The sequence below is a fragment of the Leishmania panamensis genome (assembly GCF_000755165.1).
Source record: "Leishmania panamensis strain MHOM/PA/94/PSC-1 chromosome 22 sequence".
In the NCBI taxonomy this organism is placed as follows: domain Eukaryota; phylum Euglenozoa; class Kinetoplastea; order Trypanosomatida; family Trypanosomatidae; genus Leishmania; species Leishmania panamensis.
Genome location: NC_025868.1, coordinates 551095 through 575092, shown reverse-complemented (window position 1 = coordinate 575092; position 23998 = coordinate 551095). Strand labels below are relative to the sequence as shown.

The window sequence follows — 23998 nt, the reverse complement described above, 5'->3', positions numbered from 1 at the left end:
TCCTCGCAGTAGAAGGAAAGCGAAAATGATGGAGCGAAGAGCAAGGAGAGGTGGAAGAGCTCGAAGCGAAGAAGAAAAACAATCCCTTCACGAGCCTCCTCATGACTGGAACGAGGTACCATCAGTCATAACTACCTTTCTATTCGTGACACTGACTGCACCAAGGGCCGCGCACGCGTTACGGACACGTACATGACACTACAAGCACAGCGTCGAGCCAGAACCGCAGCGAGAAAACTGAGGTTTGCCCTTGTAAAGCCACAAAAGGGGGGTGCGTTGTGTTTGTGAGTGAGCTCAACTTTGCTTTCGTTCGTGCATGTGGGAGAGCGCACCCAGGTAGCCGAATGCAGAGACTATTCTCCAAGCTCCGCCCAACGGGGATCGAAATCGTCTCTTTGATGACAGCTGGAACATCCTTCCCTACACAGGGGTAGGTGGCTCCACACAAACGCGATAAAGCACCAAACCAAACCCCTCACGGCAGCAGTAGTCGGTAGCCAACATAGCCCACGACGGCCGCCACACCGGCCGCAGCAGCAGCCACGGTGACAAAAATGCATGTGAGTCGCTTGTTGGACTGCCGTGACATCCACGCAACGCACTCGCGTAGAGATCCGCGAAGCTGGTCAAAGTCATCTGCAGAGTCGTTCTCAATAATGTAGTCAGCAAGCCGACGCTTTGTCTCGAGGGCCATCTGACTGGCAATGCGTTGCAGCGCCTCCTCTTTCGAGAATCCATTTCGGCTACGCAGTCGCTCGATCTGACGCTCCTCTGAGCAACTCACCACGACAGAGGCGCTGATAAAGTACATGAACGTTTTGGTTTCAAACAACGTAGGCGCGTCCAACACCACGATGGCTGGCGATGAGGTCGCACCACTGCGCCAAAGGTCACCCCACCACGCGGCGGCAATGCGCCTCAGGATGACCCTGAAAATGATGGGGTTCATTATCTTTCCTAGCGCCCGTCGAGCCTGTGCATCGCTGAATATGATTTTACCTAATTCTGCGCGATTCAACTCCCCAGTCTCAGGATGCACACAGAGAGGCCACCGCGCTGCAATGAGTCGAGTGCACGCAGCATTGGGGGCCTGCAGCTCACGCACAATGAGGTCGGCATCAATGACTTCGATGTGAAATTCCTCTCGGAGTATCCTCGACACAGCTGACTTGCCGCAGGCAATTCCGCCTGTGAGACCGATAAGAATCATGTTGTCTCTCCTTTTACTTTTCGGCCATAATAAGTGTATGTGTATGTGTGCTTCTGCCCAGCCAGTAGTGGCAGTACTACTCTCTATGTGGAGGCGATTGTGCGGCGCGAAACAAGACGTGCAAGAGAAAGAGAAAGGACCGCAGAAACAGCCATCTTCACAGGAGTGCCAAACTTACCGCTGTTTGTATCATACAGTCACAAGTGCAACTTGGGCGCGAAGAGCTCAGAGACAAAAGACAAGATAGAAAGGCACTGCGGGACTCGTAGGTGTCCATCGCCTATATCGACAGCTCCTACATGTGTCTCGGCAGCACCTAACACATGATCGTCACTCACCACAGCACACGGGATCAAGCACAGATGCGCCACACCACTTGCACATCCGCCCACCCTCTTACACCCCAAGGAATCCAGAGAGGCCCAACTCCTCACTTTTGGCGACCCTGTCAATCACTAGTACAAGTTCTATTTTTTCCCTTTTCAGATCCAAGAGACATAAACCAATGACAGATCGGCGGTGTAGCCACCGACTGTCGCGAAAAATGACAAAACAAGATGAGTCAGGGTATGGCCTTACTTCTTCGCCTTGCGCGCAGCAATCGCCTTCTGCATGCGCCTCTTCGCGCCCTCGGTCGAGTCCATCTTTGAGGCCTTCTTCTGCATCCTCTTCAGCGCAACCTTGTGCCAAGACACGGGCGTCTTCGCGTCCTTCTCGTCGAACACCTTGCGCGCCCAGTACGCGCGAGATCGACGCGCTACGCGCAGCTGGTAGCGCTCGAAGTCCGTCGACGCAGCGCACGCCTTCTTCGCCTCCACGCGTGCAGCAGTGCGCGTCTTCGCGTACTTCTCCAGCACCTTCGACGAGTCCAGCGCATCCTTCAGCGCCTTCGCGCTGCAGTTGCGGCCGACGCTCACACAGTACTTCAGCGGCTCCACGTTCTTCAGATTCTGCACGTGGCGCCACATCTTCGCGTCCTCTGGGTTCTCCACCAGCACGCGGTTCGCGTCGACAATGTCAACGATCACACCGACGCGGTCCTGGCGGGGGCCACGCAGAATGCGCACCATGCGCCCGGCGCGGATGTAGTGGGACTTGACCATTATGCACAATGCAATACCCTGCGCATGACAAGACGGCGAATGAGAGAGCGGAGCAGTGCATGTGTGTGTGTGTGTGTGTGTGTGTGAGGAGAGTGAGGAGAGTGAGGACGGGAAGCACAGAGGGGAGGGAGATAGTGAGGGACAGCAGAGCACCGGATGAGACCGCAAAGGCGGAGGCAGCGAAGCATCAGTTGACGCACCTGCTGACATGAAGACAGCGTCTGGAAAGCAACCTGCAAGGAAGAGAGTGGCAGAACTCGTGAAAGGGCTAGATACATGATTCACAGTGCACTCCCGCGTGCCATAAAAGTCCATACGTTATGGTCTCCCCAACATCGTTTCCTTTTCGGTGATAAAACGTGCAATAATTGCATCCGTCAGCAGGTGAGCAAAAATGCCGTAAGTGGCAATGCACACACCCACCAAACATAAAATAGCACCAAAGAACACACAGGGAAAGTGGAAACACAAGACAACAGCTGCGAGCACTGTCACACACGAAGTGCTACACCAGCGATTGCCTTTCGACCAGCCTATTCTGTCATACAACACAGCCCAAACTCCACCCCCTGCTGCGGGCTCACCAGATGGCGCGAAGAGGCCGCGCAGTCTTCCCTATCATGCCGGCTGCCACGCACAGCATCCCTCAGGGCAACTCAGGCCGCCCACCGGTAGGCAGCGAGGGTCAGGCGAGATGCATTCGGAGCACCCCAACACTTCGCCTACCATACAGACGCCACAAGCGCGTTCGCGGCCCCAGGCACCTCCAACGCAACCCCGTCCAGGACCTGGCCGCCAGCGTCAGTAGCGGCACACGTCTCTGGCTACCCCCCCCTCTCGCTGTGTCGTGGGTGCCTGGCCCTGTCAGCGTCAGGGTCGGTTCGGCATTGGCAGGGTTAGGGGCTGTCCACCTCCACCACAGAGTGGGTACGGGGCCCTGAGATATCACACCGAGGCATGCCTCGTCACCAGGGCCAAACTAGCGCATGACAAACAAGACAACGAGAATAGCCTCCTTCGCAGGTAGGCCAATACTCAAACATACCAAAACGACTTACATCTACAGCGGAAAAAGGCAACAGCACAGAAACCTCAGCGAGCAGCCATTGAGCAGAAACGGAAAAAAAAATAAAGCATTGCGATGACCTATCGAAAGTAGGAACGAGGAGGAGAGACCACGGGTGAACGTGCCGTGCGTGTGTGTGTGTGTCTGGTCTTCCCTCCCCCCTGCTCGCCCAAGAGACGAGTTGAGAGGGGCGGATAAGGAAACCTAGGTAGATAAAGAAAAATAAATCGCAACTCGTGATAAGTGAACACGCAGGAAGAAAGGGGAAAATTTTTTGCGATTCAGCTTTGCCTCTCGTAGAACATTTTTGAGACTGCTTGAGAGAAAAGCAATGGCCAGCGACTCTCCCTCTCAGTGCAGTGGCTTGGTACTTGAAAGAGTTACAGCGACGACTGACAGTCTCCTTGCCGCGGTAGGCATCTACACCCTCGCACGAGTAACGAGTGAAATAGGTAAAATGTCCATCAAGATGGCCTCGTCACCGACATTGCACGAGTTGTTGGTGATTTTGGCGTGGTTCACAAAAAATATGTATGGGCCCACGCTCTCTCTGTTGGCGGAGTCTCACGAGCCAGTTCGATATCAACAGGGGCCCTGCTTTCGGCGCCGTCGCGGATCAAAACGTGAAACCCAGCCGATGCCAACTTCCAGTCCCTATTCTTGCCGTTAGCGGTGTCCACGCAGGGACTAAGCACATCCCACGTGCACGTGAAGTAGGCACGCTCACCGCGCCTTTTGAGGACAGCTTTCTTCTCTGGAAGTACATGCATCCGGCTCAAGCCCTCCGGCAAGGCAATCTTCAAGTGCACAGTGCTGTCGGAAAAGCTCGCCACGCACAGCACATTCGTCACAATGTAGACGTCGTTCCTAGTAAGAAACTTGGAGGGGAAGTAGAAGGTGTGGGTGGAAAAACCACAAGTGCTACTGGCGCAGAGTGGCGTGGACATCAAAACGTACGAAGCGCTGGAAGCTAAAGCAACTACAGTAGCAATATCCGTTGTTCCAACAACAACGCTGAACTCCAGTACCGCGTGAATCGTGCTGGCACTATTAGCATTTCTGTTGGCAGGGGTGATTAGCACAGCCTAGTGTTGAACATTGGGTGATTCCGACGCGTCAGCCTCGAGGATTGGCTGCACATTTGCCTTTCCCACAGTCACCTTTGTGCCAAACACCGTAATGACCTGAAAATGGGGCAACCTCTTCGGACCCTGAGCGATGTTGATCGGGGTGCAGCCGCTAAAGCTGGGCTTGTGTGCCACCGGAGCCACAGGTGCCGGGGCGCACGTAGCACTGAGGTCCTCTCCAGTGGGCGCCTCGCTGCATGCCGGCGCCACCGACAAAGAAGTCCGAAGCACTAGTGGATCTGCCACCGCCTCCGTTGTTGCTAAGGCAGCAACAGAAGTCGGCTCGTCAGAAGCTACAGTCTAATTACTCTCAGCGGCACCTCCGACAGGAAATTCAGGCCGCGGAGGATTAGAAGTGGCGTACGGTTCAGCGCCTTCAGAGTCTGCGGCCACAACACCTGGGGGAGTGGCCGGATTGTCGCAGCCATTCATTGTGGTCCCCGGCGTTACTTGGAAGGCCGTAGGGTCTGGCGGATCGCTTTCGTCGATTGCAGCCTCACCCCGCGAGTCACCCACCGGCGACCAGCCCTAGGCATCTCCTCAGGTGCCTTCTCAGGCAACATCGGCTTCGCCACCGGGTCTTCGTTGATCCAGGAAACACACACTGTAGAATGCCCTGCCTCTGATGCCAGGGTAAAGACATCCGGGATCGTCGACCCAAGCACCTTCTCGTTGGAATCGTGCACGCGGACGGCGACTAGGTCACTGTAGTACCACTGCTTCTTCAGGTCGTGACTCCACAGCGTCCCTGGATCACCCCTGTCAATGAACGCTACCCTCCTCACACAACGCATACTGGCGGGTGGGTGGAGGCTCACCAGATGACAAATAGTACGACTGCTGACCGTGAGTCCAGGTGAATTGGTATGCGCCTATGAGTATTGCACCGTGTGCCCGTGAGAGTGCCGCAGCGCGAGTGGCAAGTGTACACAGAAGAGAGGAAGAAAAGAAAGAAACCGCTTTGGTGTCAGTAGTTCCATTTTCCCATTTTTACACACACGCAGCAGTGACCCTTGGCTACTGTCTACACTGCTCCTCCACACGCACTGCGCCAAGCCAATCATCGAGCGGTAGCGCGTCAGAAGAATCTGCAATTCCCCTCGAAACCTTCAGTCACCTTCCGCGGCACATCCGCCCAAGATACGCGGAGCTGCTACTTTTTCATGGACCCGGAGGAAACGAGGTCAGCAGACCCACTGCGTCAAACCTAGGCATGGTTAGTCTGCTCCACTCCTCATTCTTTCAAGAACGCAGCCCGCCTTGTCGTGTTTGTACTCAAAGTAGAATTACGAGAGAGTATGCACAGATGTCTTCGCCTCAAATCCAGGTGGGTGAATCCGCGCATGCAGCGAGGACCTATTCTAACATTGAACAATTCTTCTTTCGAAGGGAGTGCGCTTGAAGACAACACGGTGAAAAGAAAAGCGGCCAAGCATTAGAGTCAGCCTCCTTACGTACAGGATATAAAGGCAAAGATAACGAATGAATCAACTGTAAAGCTAAGCATCGCGAGCGAAATGAAAAAAAAAGAACGACAGAACATTCGAAAACACAACAAGCAGTTGGCACAATATGGCGTGCTTACTTGGGCTGAGTGGCATTAGCACCAGAGCACCCACCTACCACTAGGTTACCTTCGCAACTGAAGAACGACAAGAGATGTCCCACGATCCGAGAGGCACTAACTTGTCTTACAGAACTGACATCTCAGCCAGATTCAGGTTAACAGCGATGACCTCGTCTCCGTCCTCCTCGTCTTCCTCATCGCCGCCAGCGGCATTCACCTCCTTTCCCTCCGCTTTCTCCTCAGGTACGGCTGATAAGCCCTCCGCCTTCTTGGCCGCGTGCAAGAGTATTGCAACATCGTCGTAGCGGAACACCGCCAAGTCACCGTAGGCGGCCGTCACTGATGCCTTTTGGTCTGCGGTCAAGTTTTCTAGGTAGGTGTCGTCATCGTCATCTCGGATGAACGGCGCCTCATCGTCAGAGTCATCCGAGTCCATGTCATCATGCCCTTGCCGACGGGCGAACGCGGGTAGATGCTCACTGGTCAGCTGCATTTGTTGGATACTAGGATCAATGTGAGCTGCCCCAGCCACGGTGGTGACAGGGGCATCGAAGCCAGTGATGGAGTATCCCACGATCTGCGCCAAAATATGTACCAAGGAATCTGGGAACTTATTGGCGCGTACACTTTTGATGCACGTGGCGAGGAAGAAATCCAAGCACTCTCGCGTGGTTTGAAGGACGCTGACCACCTCCTTCGGTGCCACGTACAACTTCTTGTCGCCATCAAAAAACATCGCCGCGTAGCTCTCTTTGTTTTGCAAGCTGTCCACATTTAGGTATACCGCTGGGGCCAGTTTGCTCTCAGTGTCCTGCAAGAAGAGCGCCGGCACCTCAAGCAGTGGCCGCACTGTGAGCTGGCGCAGACACAGCGCAACGTCGATGGGGGACACCGCTGTTGCGTCAAAAACGCTCAGCATCGCCTCAAGGTTCATGCGATCGTAGTATGCTATAAAGGAATTTGCACAAAAGTCTTTACGTTTGTAGAACGCCAGCACCGAATTCGTGGAGAAAACCGCGGCCTTGTTGTCCCAGCAGAACACCTGAGGGTTCTGCTTGTCCCGGTTGGCGCGGTATTCAATGGTGGCGATGCGCGGGTACAGAGACCAGAGGAGAACAAGCCTAACAAGCCCCTTGTTGCTTGCGTACCGCGACAAGTAAGTCTCCGGAGAAGCAATCCCTTTTGCAAAGGACGAGTGAAGCACCAATCTGATGAACTGCTGCTTCGTCCGTTCCAGCGAACGCAGCGTGCTGTTGTCAGCAAAGTGTGAAGCCGCGTACTGCGAACTCCGGCCACTGCGAATCCAGCCTGTGAAAAGGGTTACCACGCAAAAGTGATCTGACAGAACGTTGTTGTCGATGCGAAGCAGGTTCTCCCTCGCGGCGTTCTTCTCAAAGGCCTGAGGGCGAATGAACGGGGTCTTTACCGAAAGGCCGGCCGCAATCGTTGCGATGGTGTCTAGGACGCCAAAGCAAGCAGCTGTGAAGAGCATCTTGCCCAACAGTGGGTGCGTTGGGAGCTCTGCCAGAGCCCTGCCCAGGTTAGTCATCTTCTCCTCGGCAGTAAACGCACCCATGTCCGTCAAAAAATGCACTGCATGCTCTATCGCCTCCGTGGACGGCGCACTCATCGCCCGCGTTAGTACCTCCGCACAGTTCTGGCTCGACTCTATGGCCTTCAGCTGCAAGCACACCTCCTCGAGAGGAGACCGAACAATTTCGGGGGGAAGGAAATCAGGCAAGTCATCGTACACCGCCTTGGGAAGCAAATGGTAGCACACTCCAGGCTGGCAGCGCCCAGCGCGGCCCCGTCGTTGCACCCCGTTTGCCTTGCCGATCAGAGTCGCCTTGAGAGCGCTGGTGTTCCCCATAGGGTCGTATGATGACCCCTTCACAAGACCGCTATCAATAACGTAGACGATGTCGTCAATAGTAATACTTGTCTCAGCGATGCTAGTGGCGAGCACAACTTTGCGGTAGTGTTTTGGTGGCCGCTCAAAAACGCGCTGCTGCTCCGCGGTCGTAAGAGTAGAGTGTAGCAGCAAGATAGAGAGCTCTCTAGCAAAATGTGAGCGCCTGAGTCGACTGGCAATGGAGGAAATTGCTCCCCACCCTGGCAAGAACACCAAAATGCTCTCTGCGCGAGAATGAGACTCGTCATGAATCTTCTTGATTAAATCACACACAAGATCGTAAGGAACCAGTCCCTCCACATCCCGGTCAAAGCTGTCGAACACCGCCGCCTTTAGCTGCTCGTAGAGCCCCGCATTACCCTCTACCACTGACGTTTCGGCACCCCGCTGCGTCCCTCGCTTCAAGTTCGAAACCAGCCTCATCGCCGGTGCAGCGGACGCCGCGGCGCCCACTTGGTGCAAGACATCCTCCAAGAAAAACTCCCTCACTGGAAACAGTGAGCCAGGGATTGTAATGAGCGGGATATCGCGATCGCTATTGTAGCCGGAAAAGTACGACACAAGCGCGTCAATCTGCACTGTTGCTGACATCACTACAACCTTGAGCTGGACTGGGTATCTGTCTGGATGCTCCTTCTGTGCACGCAGTCTATCGCGCAATAAGAGCAGACAAAAGTCTGTTTCGATATCGCGCTCGTGCACCTCATCGACGACGACACATGCCACACCTTGCAGCTCCGGTTCAGAGTGGAGGCGGCGCAACAGAATACCTGTAGTTTGATAAATAATTCTCGAATTCGCACTTGTCATGTTCTCAAAACGAATAACGTACCCACAGCTGTTTCCACAGGCCTCACCTCGTTCCATCGCAACACGCTGAGCAACAGAGAGTGCGCTGATTCGACGAGGCTGCGTACAGATGACGTCATGGTGCTTGTCGAAAATCCCAGCGTCGTAGAGCAGCTGCGGAATTTGTGTGGTTTTACCGCAACCAGTGTCTCCGCAAACAACAATTACAGAATTTTCCTGAACCGCTCGAATAATCTGCGGGCCGTATCGATACGCTGGTAGTGACATACGAAACTGATTTATTTGTGCGAGGTTGATTGGTCGGCTAAGCCGAGGCGCTGCGACGAGTCCTCCCTGACGAACTCGAAAAGGCCTCCTCGTTGTGGCTAGCTCATTTGCAGCAACCTTGATTTCAGCAGTCATTGTGCTTTTGTGTAGTTTGAGTCTTTCGGCAAGCGAGAGAATATCGCTTCCAGAAAGGTGGTCGTGCTCGAGTTGTTGTGCCCCTTGATACCCATCGATGGTCTTAAGCCGAACCCCGATTTCAGCCGCGTCTTGCTGCCGCCTCAGTGCATCAATTGTTGCGCTGATTTTTGTCAGCTTTAACACCCGGTTGGTACCCTCTCCACTGGATTTGTGATCAAGGTTAAATGACATTGCAATTCGATGTACCATATTTCGCTGAGCAGGCGTCAGAGTGGAGGGGAACGAAAGCTCGTTGGTATCCTTCTCATCGACGAAGGCTTTCACAAACTCGTGAAAGTCCTTCCTCCGCCATGTTGAGGGGTTGTTTTTGTCAACTGTGGAACCGTTTGACTTTTCCATTTCTCTTTGCGGTACCGACGGGTTGATACCGACTCGATTGTCATGATATCCAGAGAATTTATCATTTCTCTGCACGCTCCACCTACTGTTAAAAGGAAGACGGCCTCTTCCTCTGCCACCTCGGTAGTCGCCACTGATACCTTCCTTGCCCGGCAGCTGTTCACTGTTTTCTTGTGTAGTTACATCATGTTGCTGGCTGTTATTCCAGGGCATGCGAGACCTGCCTTTCTTGTGATGTCCACCGGAAAACATTAGCAGTTGGACAATGTATGGCAAGAGACTATTGTGTGAAAAAAAAAAAAATGAACGCGCAGATCTGAAAGAGAGGCAAAAGCATTATCGAATGGTAATATTGTTTGGGGGCAATGAGTCTCTCGCTTTCCGCCCTCTGAACACATGTTTAGTGGCTCTTTCTCTCAAAGATCGAAAGGATTGAAATGTCTCTTTTCTTTAAGAAACACTGTTGCATTTGCCATAGGAGTGGTATAGGCTTGGAGTGCGCACCAACGCATAGGTCGACAGCACAAAGCCCAAAGAAATGTGAATTTTTTTTCATGGTCTTGAATTAATGAATTGTAGAAGAATATAATTACAAGTCGTCGTAAGTATCCTTCTCAACAGAGCCACCACCTCTGGGTGAATCAGTGTCGTCCCTTGCCTCCACACATGTGTAGCAAAACCCCGAAACACCTTCACGTAGCTCACTGACAACGAAATTAGAGGAGCTGGAGCCAGTAAGGCTGTCCGTGTACTTCAAAAACACAAGTTCTAGCGCCACAGCCCTGTCGTACATCCATCGACTTATGCCGACATCGATAGCGAGGACCTGCCCGCCACAATACTGCCCAATGTGGCCCGACTCCTGCGGAGTGTGGCCAACAACAACGCGTGATGCGTTGAGCTGCTTCAGCGCCGCCTCCACATCAGCGCACTCGTCGCTCATGCTTGCCATAATCATTTTCCTCGTCCAGAGAGGGCCGCTGCTTCTCAGGAATGAGTGCCGAAAGATGTTTTGACGCAAAGCACTACGAACATCTTCGTTGAGCGCATCAACGTCTTTGATGTTCATTCCCGTTTCGATACCACCGTGAACAAACAAAACTCCTTCATCAATATGCGCAACCTTAAAATTATCTACAATGTACTTCCCAAACACCCCCGTTACCTTCATTCCTTCTGCGCGAAGTGCTTTGCTCATAAAGCCACCATGGTTCTTCTCGTTGACGTAATGGTAATGCCCTTGAAGATTCAAAAGCTCGTGATTTCCTATGAGCAGCACAACCTTGTCTTGCGAACCTGATTGCGCTGTTTGTTCCTGAAGAGAGATGGCAATGTTCAGAGTCTCCAGGTCCTGCTCTCCACGATCGATCAAATCACCAACTTGAACAAGAGTCGTTCTCACGGTTGTGTCACTTATTTGGCTCGAGGAATACTTCCAACGCGGTGGGCTATCGAGCACATCCGAGGCCCCGGCCGCGCTGTCCTCAATCAGATTTGCAATACGGAGAATTTTGAGAAAATTGTCAGCATCGCCATGAACATCACCAACTGCAATGATTCGGTGAACCTCCACTAGCTTCCTCTCGCAGTGGACGGGAAATGATACTAGAAGTAGAGAAAATGATACGAGCAAAGCACCATAGCAACGGACTACCCGAAGAACATAGTTCCTCATTTTCGTGGTCCCGCCACCCACTGGGTTATCATTTCGTCCGAGTCTAGAAGAGTGGCGAAGCACTAGAAAGAGAAAGAGAAAGGTGAGGATTGTGGATACTGGGTTTTGATTTGCCCCATGGGAAGAGTGGTACCGCACGCAACTTCTCTAGGAGCCCGAAATGACGTCTTACGTTCCCACTGAACGGCACCACGACGTCAGCTAAAAGGAACATAGCATCCTCGTCGCTTTCTAAACCCTCAGTGAGGCAGAAGCGTTCGCGCACACCACATAAAACTCATGACTGCCGTTAGCACCTCTACGAAGCAGTTGGGCACAGTTAGCTTCTCAAGAGTGCGAAGATACCAAGATAATTGTCGAAGGAGCACAATGTCATCCCACAGCGCCTTGTGGTTTGAAGTGGCCCAATCCGTTTTCGGGCTGGCGGCCACCTCGCTAAAATATAACCAACACGATGCCCGTTGAACAGTGAATGTCTCTGTCTTCACATGTCAGGCCTGAAAGGTCGGCCGCTCCCGCCATCAAAGGTAGAAAGGTCGTTCCACCTCCGGAACCGACTTCCCTCGCGATGCAAGCCCCCCACCCCGCTCATTAAAAACCCAACCCATCATCCCGACAAACCTTTCCCACGGTATTACCTTAGCATTTCTTGATTCCACGACCGCAACATATGCAACTCTGAAAACGATCACGGGAGGCCCCTTCTGCCTCATCGCTTCCCACGCGCCGCAGGATCGGATCAGCTAGAACGAACGCGGGAAACGCCGGGGGGGCCCGGAAACCGCCGCCGCCCCCGACGCCCCCCGCGCCCGCCTTTGCCGACCCGGCCCATTATAGCTTCCAGGGTCGCCACTGGACCTGGGAAGAGTAAGGAGCTCATCAAAAGCAAAGCGTGCCAATCGCCGGTGCGGAGTACTGCCGCACAGTCTCAGCGACTCCCTGTACTCGAACAAGTCGTCCTTAAGACGTTCACGCAAGGAAGCTGACCCGAGCGCTGCCCGCAGCGCGAGGGAAGGAACGCGAACGTTCAGCTGCCTTTCAAATTTAGCTAACGGCGCTGCGAAACTGGAGACTCCGCTTTCAATGCTCCGATATCCCCTTGTGTTTTCTCTGCGCGGTACCTCTTCAAGGTATTTGAGAAGTTCCGAGGTTGCATCCGCGAGCTCCTCGTACGGATTCCGAACGAAGCATTTCAGCCACTCTTCAACTTCGATGGGGACGTGCTGTTGCTGATATTCCGCTAAGAATTCAGAGAGACGAAACGGTCGCCCAAGCCCGGTGGGAAGGCACCCAAGCGTCCACCAATACTTCATAACGTAAGGCCCTGGTCCATGGGGACCTGCAAAGCGGTAAAGGTACATGGTGGGATTCAGCGACGTGTGCTTCTCCAAAAGAAATGTGGGCCACTTCTTCGCGGCGCTGGGGGCCATTACCCCTTAATGGGAAAGAAAAGCGCTGACGCTTGCACAGCGGGACAAATCGGAAAGAGGGCCACCCCCCTGAGGCGCGGAGTTGTTTCAGCGAGCCGCAGCCCCCCGGTTAAAAACGCCACTAGCTCTGCGCGGAGGAACTGAACCGAACCCTTCCCCTTTTACGGAGGCGCGCGCAAACGCGAACGGCCTGGGGAAGGTTAGCGACCTGCGTGGCTCTCGCAAAGCCCCCCCAACACCCGGAGGGCGCCATAGCCCACAACCTTTTCCAGCGCCTGCGGAAACAGGGGGGGGCGGCGCGCGATATTTTCGTCCCGGGGCGTGCCGCGCGGCCTCGGGGGGTCCTTCGGCGCCGAGGAGCGGGGGGCCGCCGGCCGGGGGCCTGCCGCGGCCGGCGCGGGGGGACCCGGGCGCCCCCACGCCGCCAAGCGGGAACCCTACCCCCGGCCCACAAACAACCCCGGAGGCCCCCAAACAGCCAGGCGCCGCTAGGCGGTTTGCCCCCCACGAGGGGCGCGGGCCTCATGCCGGAGGGCGCACCCGAAACCCCGCGTATTTCAGCGAGGGGAAGCAGGCACACCGGACCCGGCGTTTCCCCAGGGGTCATGGCGGCCAGCTGGCGTACCAACCGCCACGATGATAGAAAGCGCAAGTTTCCTACTTATGCGGTCGCCCTGTTTCGTGGAACCCCACTTAGCCCGTCAAGCAGAACATTCCCCAGACCATTTTACAGCCGGAAAGGGGCAAATTGAGGCCATTTTGGTGAAGCACCAAAAGCTGTGAGGCCGTTGGGAAAAGCCACTTTGGACGAGCACAAAGCATCGTCCAACCCCGCCTTCCTGCGCACTATCAAGCGCAGTTGTCCACATGGCTGTCAAACTTGTGGGCTCGTGCGGTGGACCGCCGGGACGGACACCTCCCACGAGCAAGGCGCAGATGCACAACAGCCCACCATGCTAACTCGAACCACCACACCTTGCGCACACACCAATTACGCTAGCATGAGGGAAATAACGTCATCAGGAAAGCCCGAAAGGACACCTGGCGCTGACGGATGTCAAAAGCCGATCCCGGCCACCCCGCCCCATGGTCGGTGCTGGGAGCGGTGCGCGCTGCACAAACTTTTCCTCCTGTCCATCAGGCGCCACCCACTGCTGACGGTCGCCCTGAATACACCATTAGTTGCAAGCACCGCTTGCTTGCGCAAACCCCAAGCCCCTGACTTGTTCATCATCGCCGCCAACTGTTTATCCCATCCGGGCCATGGTGTCTCCGGGGCCCACGCCCTCCCCCATTCCGGAGGCGGCCACACCACCCCACCCCCCCGCCCGGCCCCCTGACCCAAAAGGGAGCACCAAACCCACCGCCACCCCCACCTTTTTTCCGCCGAAGACGCGCCAAGCACGCGCGTTCGCTCTTTTCTTTCCCCCCCGCCGGGGTATGGCTTGACAGCAAATTGAATGAAGACAAACAGGCGGGAGGGAACAGACAGCCTGTTCCCGGGCAAAGGGCCCGAGGGAGCCCTGGCTCGTCTTGGAGAGAGCCGGGCAGGATGGCATCCCCAAGTAGGCGCTGCACCACCTTCCTCATAAGGCCAAAGTGCACCTTTCAGCTCCCGTTAACTGGATGTGGATCGCCCACCTTGTTCCCCAACAGCGAAAGAACGCGTACGTTTCACCGCCACGAAAACCTTGGAAGCCACAAGAACAACCTCTGCCGTACCGGCCAATTGGTCCCACCTCTGATGTCCCCAGACTTATGCGGCACATGGGGTTAGCGCGCTTATTTCATGCGCAGCACTCTCATCTACGCCAACATGCGCATGGGCGTGACTGCGCCACGAAAACGGTGCTTTCAGGACCACGGACACGGTCGAGATGCATAGAAATATTCATTACCACGTGATGATCGGCAAGCGCCAAGGAAGGGAGCAGCAGGCAACCCACCGAGCAATGCAGACGTTAATAATCCTGGTGGATTCTAGCAAAGCCTTCAACAGTGTGGATCCCCCGATTCTCGCGAAGAAACCACAGAGTTTCCCCGGCAGCCGCTTGAAGCACTGGCTCCGAAACTTCCTTGCACACCGCTATGCGCAAGCAAAGCTTGGAAACCGATTAGGCAAACAGTGTGCCCTAAAGGCTGGTGGCCCCAAGGCACCGTTCTTGCACCACAACAATCCCCCCTGCAAGCCACCGCCCTCCCAGAGTTGCTGGTAGCCTGATTTCCTTACGCACAGTTTGGCATGTACGCAGAGGACCTGACCATTACCATTCCATCTCGCGGGCGGAATTCTGACGTAAGGATCGGCAACAAGGTCCTTGGAAAAGTGGAAGCGCGATCGAAATACGGCGGCATGCAGATAAATCCGCAAAAAGGCGAAGCCCTGTTTCGCACACCCCGAGCCACACGGACGAAGAGAAAGTGTTCGACCCACTTTGCCTCGGAGGGCGCGGGTCCCTGTTTCACTGTTCGGTGGCAAAAAGAATCCCAAGCCTCTTGGTCTTCAACCGGGCACCCGAGCCAAACAAAACACCAATGCGACGCATGCCCAAAAGCAAGTGGGGCTGTGCGGGATGCCGTTGTGTCGTGTTGAAAACCGCCGATTTTGACCCTCGCCGCACGATGTGGGGCGGTTTCTCCCTGGCCACGGTGGCCCCAAGCCGCCGGATGGGGGGAAATGCGGGGTGCGGCCAAATCCAACCTGATCGGCGGGCGCATCCGTTTTCACCGGCTTGCCGCTGGTTCCCCCCCCCCGCCCGTGATGAGGAACCGGGGCTGTTGGAACCCGGCACCTTTGCCCTGCAAATCAAAGTGTATCGAAGACGGTCCATGCCCTGCAAGCTATCCAGGTTCGTCGAAGCTGGGTTTTTCAACCGGCCGCTCTTTCCCCCCTACCGCCAACGCCCCGTTTCTCGCCGGCGGGCGGGTGGGGGTGAGTGGCTTTGTTGCCAGGCAGCCTGCGTGGAACGGGCCCACCCAACGCACCCACGCGAGGCACCCACCCCCCCACACCAACCCCCGCGCCGCGCTTGAGCGCAGGATGTGTCTATTGGCACCGATCCGCCTTTAGGCCATTCACGCATTGTGGTGGAATACGACTTTGTTATTGCAAAACATATCGCGTCCACGGACGCCCCGCGGGATCTCTCCAAGGTTCCACGCCCCACTGCTTTGTGGCGGCGCTGGTGTCACCGGGCGCCGTTCAGTCGCCGCCGTCCTGCCTCCAAAACCTTTTGGCACGAACGCAAAAGGAGCTATAACGGAGGGCTGCGGCCCCCTTTGTAGCAATTGCAGAGCGGAGGGCTTTGCAAGGCCCAGGGATCTTCCGAAGCTCGTCCTTCCGATTTCGGTGGCTGTGCCGGGGGATACGCGGCTCTTCTTCGCGCGGCTAATGGCCAATCCCCTTAGGTGGGGGTCCTTTGTGCCGAACCTCTTCAGTTGAGAGCGAAATCTGTTCCTGCCTACTATCATTGGTGTGGGCCAGATGGAGAATTCGCCTCCGGTTTGCGTGCGCACACGCGTAGGGATTCCTTTCCACGAGGTGGCCAGCATGGCCGCGGTGGAAGCGACTTCTAAAGGTCTTTATGTCCCACAAAGGGTCAATCCTGTCTGGGTCGTTGGTCCTCGCTCCTTCCTTAAAGGGGCACTGCTTGGTAAATGGCGGTTGTGGCTAGGGGATGCTCGCGTCGCTTCCGCTTGTGGTGGTCGATCTTCTGGTGTCCCCGCTTGGCCTGTTGGCGGGGGGCCTGGCTCGTTTGGGGAGGCGGGGTTGCCGGGAGTTCGTTGCGGCGAACACCCCCACTCCAGTCGACTTTTCTGCGCTGTGGGAGGCTGGGCCAAACGTTTTCGTTGGCGCGGTTCGTCACAGGAAAAGGCTGCGGCTTTTCAAGTTGCGCCGTCAGCGGGAAATGGGGCGCCAAGAAATCCTCGCAGGACCCCCGGGTTTCCAGAAACATGCCCACACCGTGGAATCGCCCAAAGTAACTTTCAGGGGTTACAAAATCACGCGGTGCATGCGCATGGTGGCGGGCCCCCGCTAGTGGGAGAGGCTTGCGCGTTCGTTCTGCGGCCGTGCGTCCCCCTGGTGGGTGGGCAGGAGGTCCGTGTGAAACGGCGTCGCCTCGGCTTGGGCGCGTGCGGAGACAGCCCCGCACCCTGTAAGGCGTTCTCCACCACCTAGTCCTGCCGCGGGTTCGGACGCCGGTGCTTCCCCCAGGGGTGGGGGGTGGGGGGGACGCAGGGCGCAGCCAGAAAACGGCAAGCGCGGCGGCGGAAGCCGGGCGGTCCAAAAGCAACGCCGCTCGCCGCACCTTTAAGACTTTCAGAGGGTGTGGCGCTAAAGGTGCTTCAAGGAAAATTTAAGTGAAAATTGAGCAAACGGCATTCTGTTTTCCAGAACATTGTCATTTTTGAGTCTCTTGCCGCAGGGGTTCGTGTGATTACCCTAGATTCACCATGCGCAGGCGCAGGGACTGTGGGTTGATGCCTGGCAATTGCCACGGAAAGTGGACATCGAGGCAATTCATGTAAATGCTCCGCGCCAAAGCTTTTGAGACTTCTATTTTTCTGCTGTGTTAAAGGCAAAGAAAAGAAGTTGAAACATACAGGCACATTGTTCTCCTTCGCGCCGCTCCTAAATCTGATATGTATCACACATATAGTCACATATATGAGAAGCAACGAGGATTCTGTACAATGGTGCGCCGCTACACAGTGATGTCGGGATTCCGGGTTTCCTTTGGGGACACCCTTCGGAACGCTGCCGCTGGTAAAGCAGACCTGCCGGCGCGGAGTGAACCCAGGCGACATAGAAAGCTGTATCAGCTAACGATGCGCGAGGAGCGTGAGGAGGGAATTCGCGATTTTCTTCCACCTCGGCCACTTCTTCCTCTTGGGTGGAAGCTGCAACACGAATCTGGCTCAAACCGTTTCGATTTATTCAAAAATGTTGAAATTCGCCAATGCGGATCTGAGGAGTTACATATCATAACTTTGATGGAAACGAAAGAATACGAAGGAACGTATCGCATGGACAACGGCGAGCGCGAAGAGCAAGAGTACCTTAACTTTGGCTTGTTCATGCGCAAGAAAAGGTATCCCACAGGAGGACTTGAATTCAGCCTCACCTCCATTGACTTGGAGCTTGTGATGGATGGGCTCACAATACACCCCTCCGAAGAGGCATTTGAGAATGCAAAGTCGTGCTACGGCAGAAATTACACTGCTGCCGCAAAAAAAGATGCGTGCATCACCACTGGGGATGCACGCCGCCGGCGCGCGTCCAAATATGCAGGGCCGATGCTTAGCGAACTCGATGACGACCTTTCCGACGAAATTCTTGACTACCTGGATGAGCGAGGAGTAAACAATGCCTTTGCTGAGTTTGTCATGGATCAAGCCTTCTACTTTGAGCAGGAAGAGTATATCAACTGGCTGCGACTCCTCCGAAAGTTCTCTGATTAGAGAAGCACTTCTCTTTTATGCATCACCAAAGAGCACTATCTTTTTATCGTTGTGAGCTTTTGACCTTTCAGAGGAGGTTGTAAGCTGAGAACTGCTTACTATGGATGGCCATGCGCCGAGATGCAAGAAGCGCGTGGTGAGTGAGCAGTTTTGTGTCTTTTCCAACCGCATCGCCTCCTGAAGTGGGATGAAAGGGGCGGCTCATTCTTGACTAAGTGGTTGGCGCAACCAACGTGCGTACTGCTCGAGGACAGAGCCCACCACTCTTTTTCCAAACTTTTCTGATTCACCACGATTTCTTTTCTAATTTGCTCCACCTCTATATTTTCCAGGCAGAATCACTAGTCACAGAAGAATGCTACGCCGCCGAAATGTCACGCTCAGCTACCAGCGTGGTGGCTGGACCCCTGGATCAAAGCACCAGAAGCACATGTCGCTGAATCCCACCATGTACCTTTACCGCTTTGCAGGTCCCCATGGACCAGGGCCTTACGTTATGAAGTATTGGTGGACGCTTGGGTGCCTTCCCACCGGGCTTGAGCGACCGTTTCGTCTCTCTGAATTCTTAGCGGAATATCAGCAACAGCACGTCCCCATCGAAGTTGAAGAGTGGCTGAAATGCTTCGTTCGGAATCCGTACGAGGAGCTCGCGGATGCAACCTCGGAACTTCTCAAATACCTTGAAGAGGTACCGCGCAGAGAAAACACAAGGGGATATCGGAGCATTGAAAGCGGAGTCTCCAGTTTCGCAGCGCCGTTAGCTAAATTTGAAAGGCAGCTGAACGTTCGCGTTCCTTCCCTCGCGCTGCGGGCAGCGCTCGGGTCAGCTTCCTTGCGTGAACGTCTTAAGGACGACTTGTTCGAGTACAGGGAGTCGCTGAGACTGTGCGGCAGTACTCCGCACCGGCGATTGGCACGCTTTGCTTTTGATGAGCTCCTTACTCTTCCCAGGTCCAGTGGCGTCTCTGAAAAGATCGATAATTTAGAAGGGCAGATTTCGGAGACAATCCGCGAAGCTGTAGGCTCATACGTTTCACCCAAGTCTAGCACTTCTGACGATGAAAAAAAACTGATTCGATTACTGACCACGTTTTCAGAAGGCTGTGTTTTGAAAGAGGACTACGACAGTGCCCTTTCTCTTCTTTCTAGCTTGTTGAACTTTTCTCACGATGACGACATTGACGCAGTCGTGCATTCTAATGCATCAACGGCCGCCATCCTTGGTGGTCATTACAAAGAAGCGGAGTTTCATGGAAGGCAAGCTGCTCTTTTGGAACCACAACCGGTGTCGAGTAGAAAAAGTTGTGGCCGTGGATATGTCTTGTGGGCAACCGCAGCTGCTTATCAGGAGGAATTCGATCGCGCCGGCAGAATAGTTGAAAAAGGCCTCGAATTGTTTGCTGACAATGCTGATTTGAGAGCAGTGCGAGAAAAGCTTGCGAGCACCAAACTTGCTGCTTCATCAGCTTCACCTTTGAGCACCAGCATTGTCCGTTCGAAGGGACAACAGGCCCGAGGGCTGTTGCATGGAAGCGGGCGGTCTTTCGACAATGAGTTTGACTGGGCCATTTTCAAGAACAAGCTGTATCCCAGTAAGATGAATCCTTCGTCAAACGAAATGGGTTCTGTTTTCAGGCGCGTTGGTGATTTTGGTGGCCACATTTCAACCTCCCGCTCAGCGGAACCTCTTTAGCTCTTCTGCGTAATTAAAGCACACTCTTAGCTCGAAATGTGTCGTAGCGAGCCAAAAAGAAAAAAGCATATGTAGCTATCTCGTTTCAATTCATTTCAAGGACTCAAGCACGCTTTTATTTTTTATTGACCGCTCTGCTAGTTCTTAGGTAAGGGTGACGACGTCGCTGCTGCGTCGAGGCCTCAGCTTTTGTAACCGCTATCATATTTTTTTGTCTCCGAAGAATATCGATAGTAAGGCACTGTTCCCTCATTTCACAGGATGATGGCTGTTCACAACTTGCAGTCTACTCTTTCTGTAACCCATCTTCTTTCACTCTCGCCGGCTATCACACAACGATCAGAGTTTTTCTCAGAACAGACGAAAAAAGACGAATCTCATTTCTGCACCTCATTTTTTTTTTTTTTACCATTACGCTCTTGCCCATTTTCATTGCCAGGAACGATGCTGATCTCTCCAGAGGATGCTTTCAAGAAGCGCCAGGTCACCCGAGAGGATGGGGTAGAGGTGTTACCTCGTCACATGATCACGGTGGCCGCTCTTGAGGCTGGCTACTGCCTGACATCGCCTACGATTGACGAGGCTGTTTCCAAGACCACATATCCTGGGCAGATGACTGCCCACGAGTTTTCCGACTTCTGCGACCGTAACACATCATCCTTCATATCGGCTCAGGAGATGGCAAAGTATGTCGTTGTGGCGGCCCCGTCTGGTGTTCTCACGCGCGGTTCCCTGGAGGAGATGATGAACAAGCTAAAGTCGAAGGAAGATGGCCTCCTCGACGAGGAGGTGGAGGCTCTCTTTACCACCCTAGACACTCATAACAAAGGGGCTATCACCACCACGGCCTTAATGCGGGCTCTTTACGGCAAGGAGGGTGTGTGCTGCCTTGCGGAGCGCCGCAGGCTGGACGCAGAGGAGTCCAGGCGTCGCCAGGAGGAGGCCGCCAATGCGGAGAAAGCGGAGAAAGTGATTTCGCAGAGGCCGAGGTCGGAGCCGAAGCCGCAGAAGAAGGTGGTTAAGTCAAATAAAGAGTCCAGTACACGGAGGAGGAAAGAGAAGAAGGTTTTTGCGTGCTGCTAAAGGCGCTTCCTTATCCACCTGTACACGCTCGCAGTGAACGCTGACATGACGAGCTCGAAGCGCCACCACCGTGGTGACGAGTTCACTCGAAGAACAAGTGCTGTTGTGCTGTCTTGTATGTTGTTTGTGGAGGTTTCTGCGATCAGTGCGCGTTCAAGGCAAGTGAAACGCCTTACGACACGGAGGAAAGTTGACGAGATTGCTGACGAATCTCCGCGTTCGAAGGCACACAATTAATTGGCAGAGTGACTCCCAAAAGCAATTACCACCATCAGCACACACACACACACACCCACACACTAGAGGGAGTGTTATCGCACGGATTTCAGATGTTGTGGTGTGGAGTTGTGTTGTTTTTTCCACCTTCCGTTTAGGGCCGAGTGGTGAATTAGGATTTGGATTGCAGCGCTTGTGCGATAATTCAAAGAAATGAGTGGGAGGCTGACATGCGCACACATATACAAAAAATCGATCCGCAGCTGGTATCTACTGATTGATTGATTGATGTACTCTTCTTTTTTTCTTGCTCGCTTTTTCATCGTATCTTGGCTCTTTTGTCTGTTCATTTTCTCCAAGGATGGGCACGTACGTTACAGCCCTTTCTTTGAAGGAAAGGCATACTAACAGAAGCAGTACAACCGAGAAAAAGGGCGATGCAGCGAGTTAGTATCTTTTCCATCTTCCTGTACGATCTTTGTGTTTTTCTTTCTTCACGGCTCCTGATGATGCCGATCACCTCAGTACGTGCTATCAGGGCCTAGTTCCCACTCCGTGGGGAAACCAAATGCCTGCAGCCTGCCCCCGGGTACGGTTGCGGACTCCTGGTGCCGGCGGACAGGTGTAGACTGGCGCTTTGCCGAAGAGGCGTGCCGTCATGATGACTTTTGTACCACTTCACTGCGGATGGTGTCGACGATTCAGCGAATATACGCATCAGCCTACTGCTTTCCTGCCTTTGCTGCGTTGCGGTGATGTTGAGCGTAATCCTGGAGCCTAGGCTGCGCTGTGTGCAGTGGAATTGGAATGAACTAAACGATGCCAGACGGTGCTGGCCGACCGTGCTCCTTGACATAGCTGTGGTGCGATAGAGGTAGGTAAGCTGTTGTTGTCTGCGTATCTTTGCTGATGTGCTCGTGACAGAAGAACGGGTTGAGGAAAAGAATATATATTTTCACGGTGGTTCCTCAAGGTTAAATGAGTAGGTGAAATGGATAGAATCACGCTACCCCACCAACACCCGCGCGCTCTTGATGATAATTGAAGGCAATGACACTAAAATCATACACAAAAAGAGGAACGTACACCTTTCTTCTGGCGCGCTGTCAACTGTGGGTGACAAATGCGCTCCTCTCGTCAACTGCCGTTCCTTTGACCATTCTACAGTTCTGGCTTGAGAGTGCGCTAATAAGGCTGGGGCTCCTATTCTATGCTCGCGCTAGTAAAGGGAATCAGAGTTTGACGGAGATCAACCCCACCCACTGCAGTGGCAGCCATAGTTCCTCTCTCTGCGAGCGATGCGCTTACATTGGCAAATTTCGGGTTGTTCTTCTACTCCCCTGGTGCTATGATGGCCTGCTTCTTTTTTTCTCTCTTTTGTCGGTCCTCGCCCTCACGCTTCCTCTCTTCATTAATGGAACGAGTGAGGGCTTCACAAAGTGCGGCGACGCGTCACATTTCACGCCAGATCCGTTTCATCAGGCAAGGCCTGGCCTCTTGCTCTCCGTGCTGTGTGCACCGACAAAGGAAAAAAGGCAAAGGAATAGACTTGAGACATGTGGCGTCTCTCGCGTGCAGCGCTTCAGTCGAATCGCGCGGCGCTCTACATGCCGTACACCCCCGTAGCGGCTAACCCAGTGGTGTACTTTGACATCACTGCCGAAGGGGACGCGCTCGGCCGCGTGTCGGTGGAGCTGTTTAGGGATGTTGTTCCAAAAACAAGCGAGAACTTCCGCTCGCTGTGCACCGGCGAGCGTGGATATGGTCAGTGCCTGCTGTACTACAAGGGAATTCCGTTTCATCGTATTATTCCAGGGTTTGTCATGCAAGGCGGTGACATTCTCACCAAGGACGGCCGCAGCAATGTTAGCGTCTTCGGATATCCATTTTCGGATGAGTCTTTTGAGGGAAAGGCTGGGAAGCACTTGCCCGGGACTGTCGGCATGGCACACAGTGGGCCGAACCAAAACGGATCCCAGTTTTTCTTCAACCTGGGACGCAATGAGCAGCTTGATCGAAAGTTTGTCGTCGTGGGACAGGTGTTGGGAGGCTGGGAGATTATCAACCAAGTAGTGAAGTTGTGTGGCTCGCGCTGTGGGACTCCCGTGAGTCGTGCCTGGATCTCTGACTGTGGGCAGAGTGGCGGCTACATGGCAGAGGAGACGCAGGAGGCCCTACGGGGCGAGCGCGCGCAGCATGCGATGCCTGGCAAGGAAGTTCTCGACTTAATTCAACCGCGGTACTGACCCCAAGGATGGTGGGAAAAGCTGCGAGCCAGAGCTCTCATTGTGTATCGTGTATGTCTCGCTGTTGATCTACTGGTACACGAGAGTACTGACGCTGTCCACAACGAGAGGCGTAAGACGAAAATCACCGTTTAATCACTCTCTCAGATTACAGCAAAATAGTGTAAATGACAGTGTCTGTCACGTTTGAAAGCAGGGCAGTTTGCATGCGCTCCGCATTGAGACCCATAATCCCGCATCTGGTCCCCTACAGGAATTCAGTTGCAACCTGGGCGTGTGCAGCTTCATCACGCTCAATACCCTCTGCATCACTTTTTTCTCCTGCATCCTTTCTTTCCTCTTCCTTTCTCGTGCGCAATCACATACCTGCACACTTGCCTGCTTCTTTCTTGCAGGTCTTTTCGCTCCTTCCTCCCCCATCACTTTACTCTCCTTTTCCTTCACTACCCTTCACTCTCTTACGCTCATCATTTGGCCACCGTCTGAAGCAAACAAGTCCGCTTCCCTGCAAAAACAAAAAAATTGTTCCACCACACCTTTCCTCTTTTCTCTTCACCTCACCCCTTTTTCAAAGGGGTACCTTTCCCTCATTT

At 54.1% G+C, this 23998-nt stretch overlaps 9 protein-coding genes and 1 pseudogene across 9 annotated transcripts, besides 2 other annotated features; 4 read left to right on the top strand and 6 right to left on the bottom strand.

The window, feature by feature from the left end:
- Positions 1-475: 475 nt before the first annotated feature.
- LPMP_221420 (dephospho-CoA kinase, putative) lies at positions 476-1210 on the bottom strand (the record flags this gene model as incomplete). Its single annotated transcript, XM_010700841.1, has 1 exon — positions 476-1210. One exon carries the CDS (start codon positions 1208-1210, stop codon positions 476-478), a length of 735 nt encoding a protein of 244 aa, XP_010699143.1.
- Positions 1211-1785: 575 nt separating this feature from the next.
- Positions 1786-2313, bottom strand: LPMP_221410 (60S ribosomal protein L14, putative; the record flags this gene model as incomplete). Its single annotated transcript, XM_010700840.1, has 1 exon — positions 1786-2313. One exon carries the CDS (start codon positions 2311-2313, stop codon positions 1786-1788), a length of 528 nt encoding a protein of 175 aa, XP_010699142.1.
- A 576-nt stretch (positions 2314-2889) lies between these two features.
- Positions 2890-3287: a repeat region.
- Positions 3288-3897: 610 nt separating this feature from the next.
- On the bottom strand, positions 3898-5300 carry LPMP_221400 (annotated as a pseudogene).
- Positions 5301-6197: 897 nt separating this feature from the next.
- Positions 6198-9449, bottom strand: LPMP_221390 (ATP-dependent DEAD/H RNA helicase, putative; the record flags this gene model as incomplete). The annotated part of the gene is made up of 1 exon (XM_010700839.1): positions 6198-9449. One exon carries the CDS (start codon positions 9447-9449, stop codon positions 6198-6200), a length of 3252 nt encoding a protein of 1083 aa, XP_010699141.1.
- A 739-nt stretch (positions 9450-10188) lies between these two features.
- Positions 10189-11274, bottom strand: LPMP_221380 (Serine-threonin protein phosphatase, putative; the record flags this gene model as incomplete). The annotated part of the gene is made up of 1 exon (XM_010700838.1): positions 10189-11274. The coding sequence occupies one exon, from the start codon at positions 11272-11274 to the stop codon at positions 10189-10191; it is 1086 nt and encodes a 361-aa protein (XP_010699140.1).
- A 743-nt stretch (positions 11275-12017) lies between these two features.
- LPMP_221370 (hypothetical protein) lies at positions 12018-12704 on the bottom strand (the record flags this gene model as incomplete). Its single annotated transcript, XM_010700837.1, has 1 exon — positions 12018-12704. One exon carries the CDS (start codon positions 12702-12704, stop codon positions 12018-12020), a length of 687 nt encoding a protein of 228 aa, XP_010699139.1.
- A 4716-nt stretch (positions 12705-17420) lies between these two features.
- On the top strand, positions 17421-18167 carry LPMP_221360 (mitochondrial glycoprotein, putative; the record flags this gene model as incomplete). The annotated part of the gene is made up of 1 exon (XM_010700836.1): positions 17421-18167. The coding sequence occupies one exon, from the start codon at positions 17421-17423 to the stop codon at positions 18165-18167; it is 747 nt and encodes a 248-aa protein (XP_010699138.1).
- Positions 18168-18522: 355 nt separating this feature from the next.
- LPMP_221350 (hypothetical protein) lies at positions 18523-19860 on the top strand (the record flags this gene model as incomplete). The annotated part of the gene is made up of 1 exon (XM_010700835.1): positions 18523-19860. One exon carries the CDS (start codon positions 18523-18525, stop codon positions 19858-19860), a length of 1338 nt encoding a protein of 445 aa, XP_010699137.1.
- Positions 19861-20304: 444 nt separating this feature from the next.
- Positions 20305-20943, top strand: LPMP_221340 (i/6 autoantigen-like protein; the record flags this gene model as incomplete). Its single annotated transcript, XM_010700834.1, has 1 exon — positions 20305-20943. One exon carries the CDS (start codon positions 20305-20307, stop codon positions 20941-20943), a length of 639 nt encoding a protein of 212 aa, XP_010699136.1.
- A 718-nt stretch (positions 20944-21661) lies between these two features.
- Positions 21662-22079: a repeat region.
- Positions 22080-22715: 636 nt separating this feature from the next.
- Positions 22716-23405, top strand: CYP6 (cyclophilin 6, putative; the record flags this gene model as incomplete). The annotated part of the gene is made up of 1 exon (XM_010700833.1): positions 22716-23405. One exon carries the CDS (start codon positions 22716-22718, stop codon positions 23403-23405), a length of 690 nt encoding a protein of 229 aa, XP_010699135.1.
- Between the last annotated feature and the right edge of the window lie 593 nt (positions 23406-23998).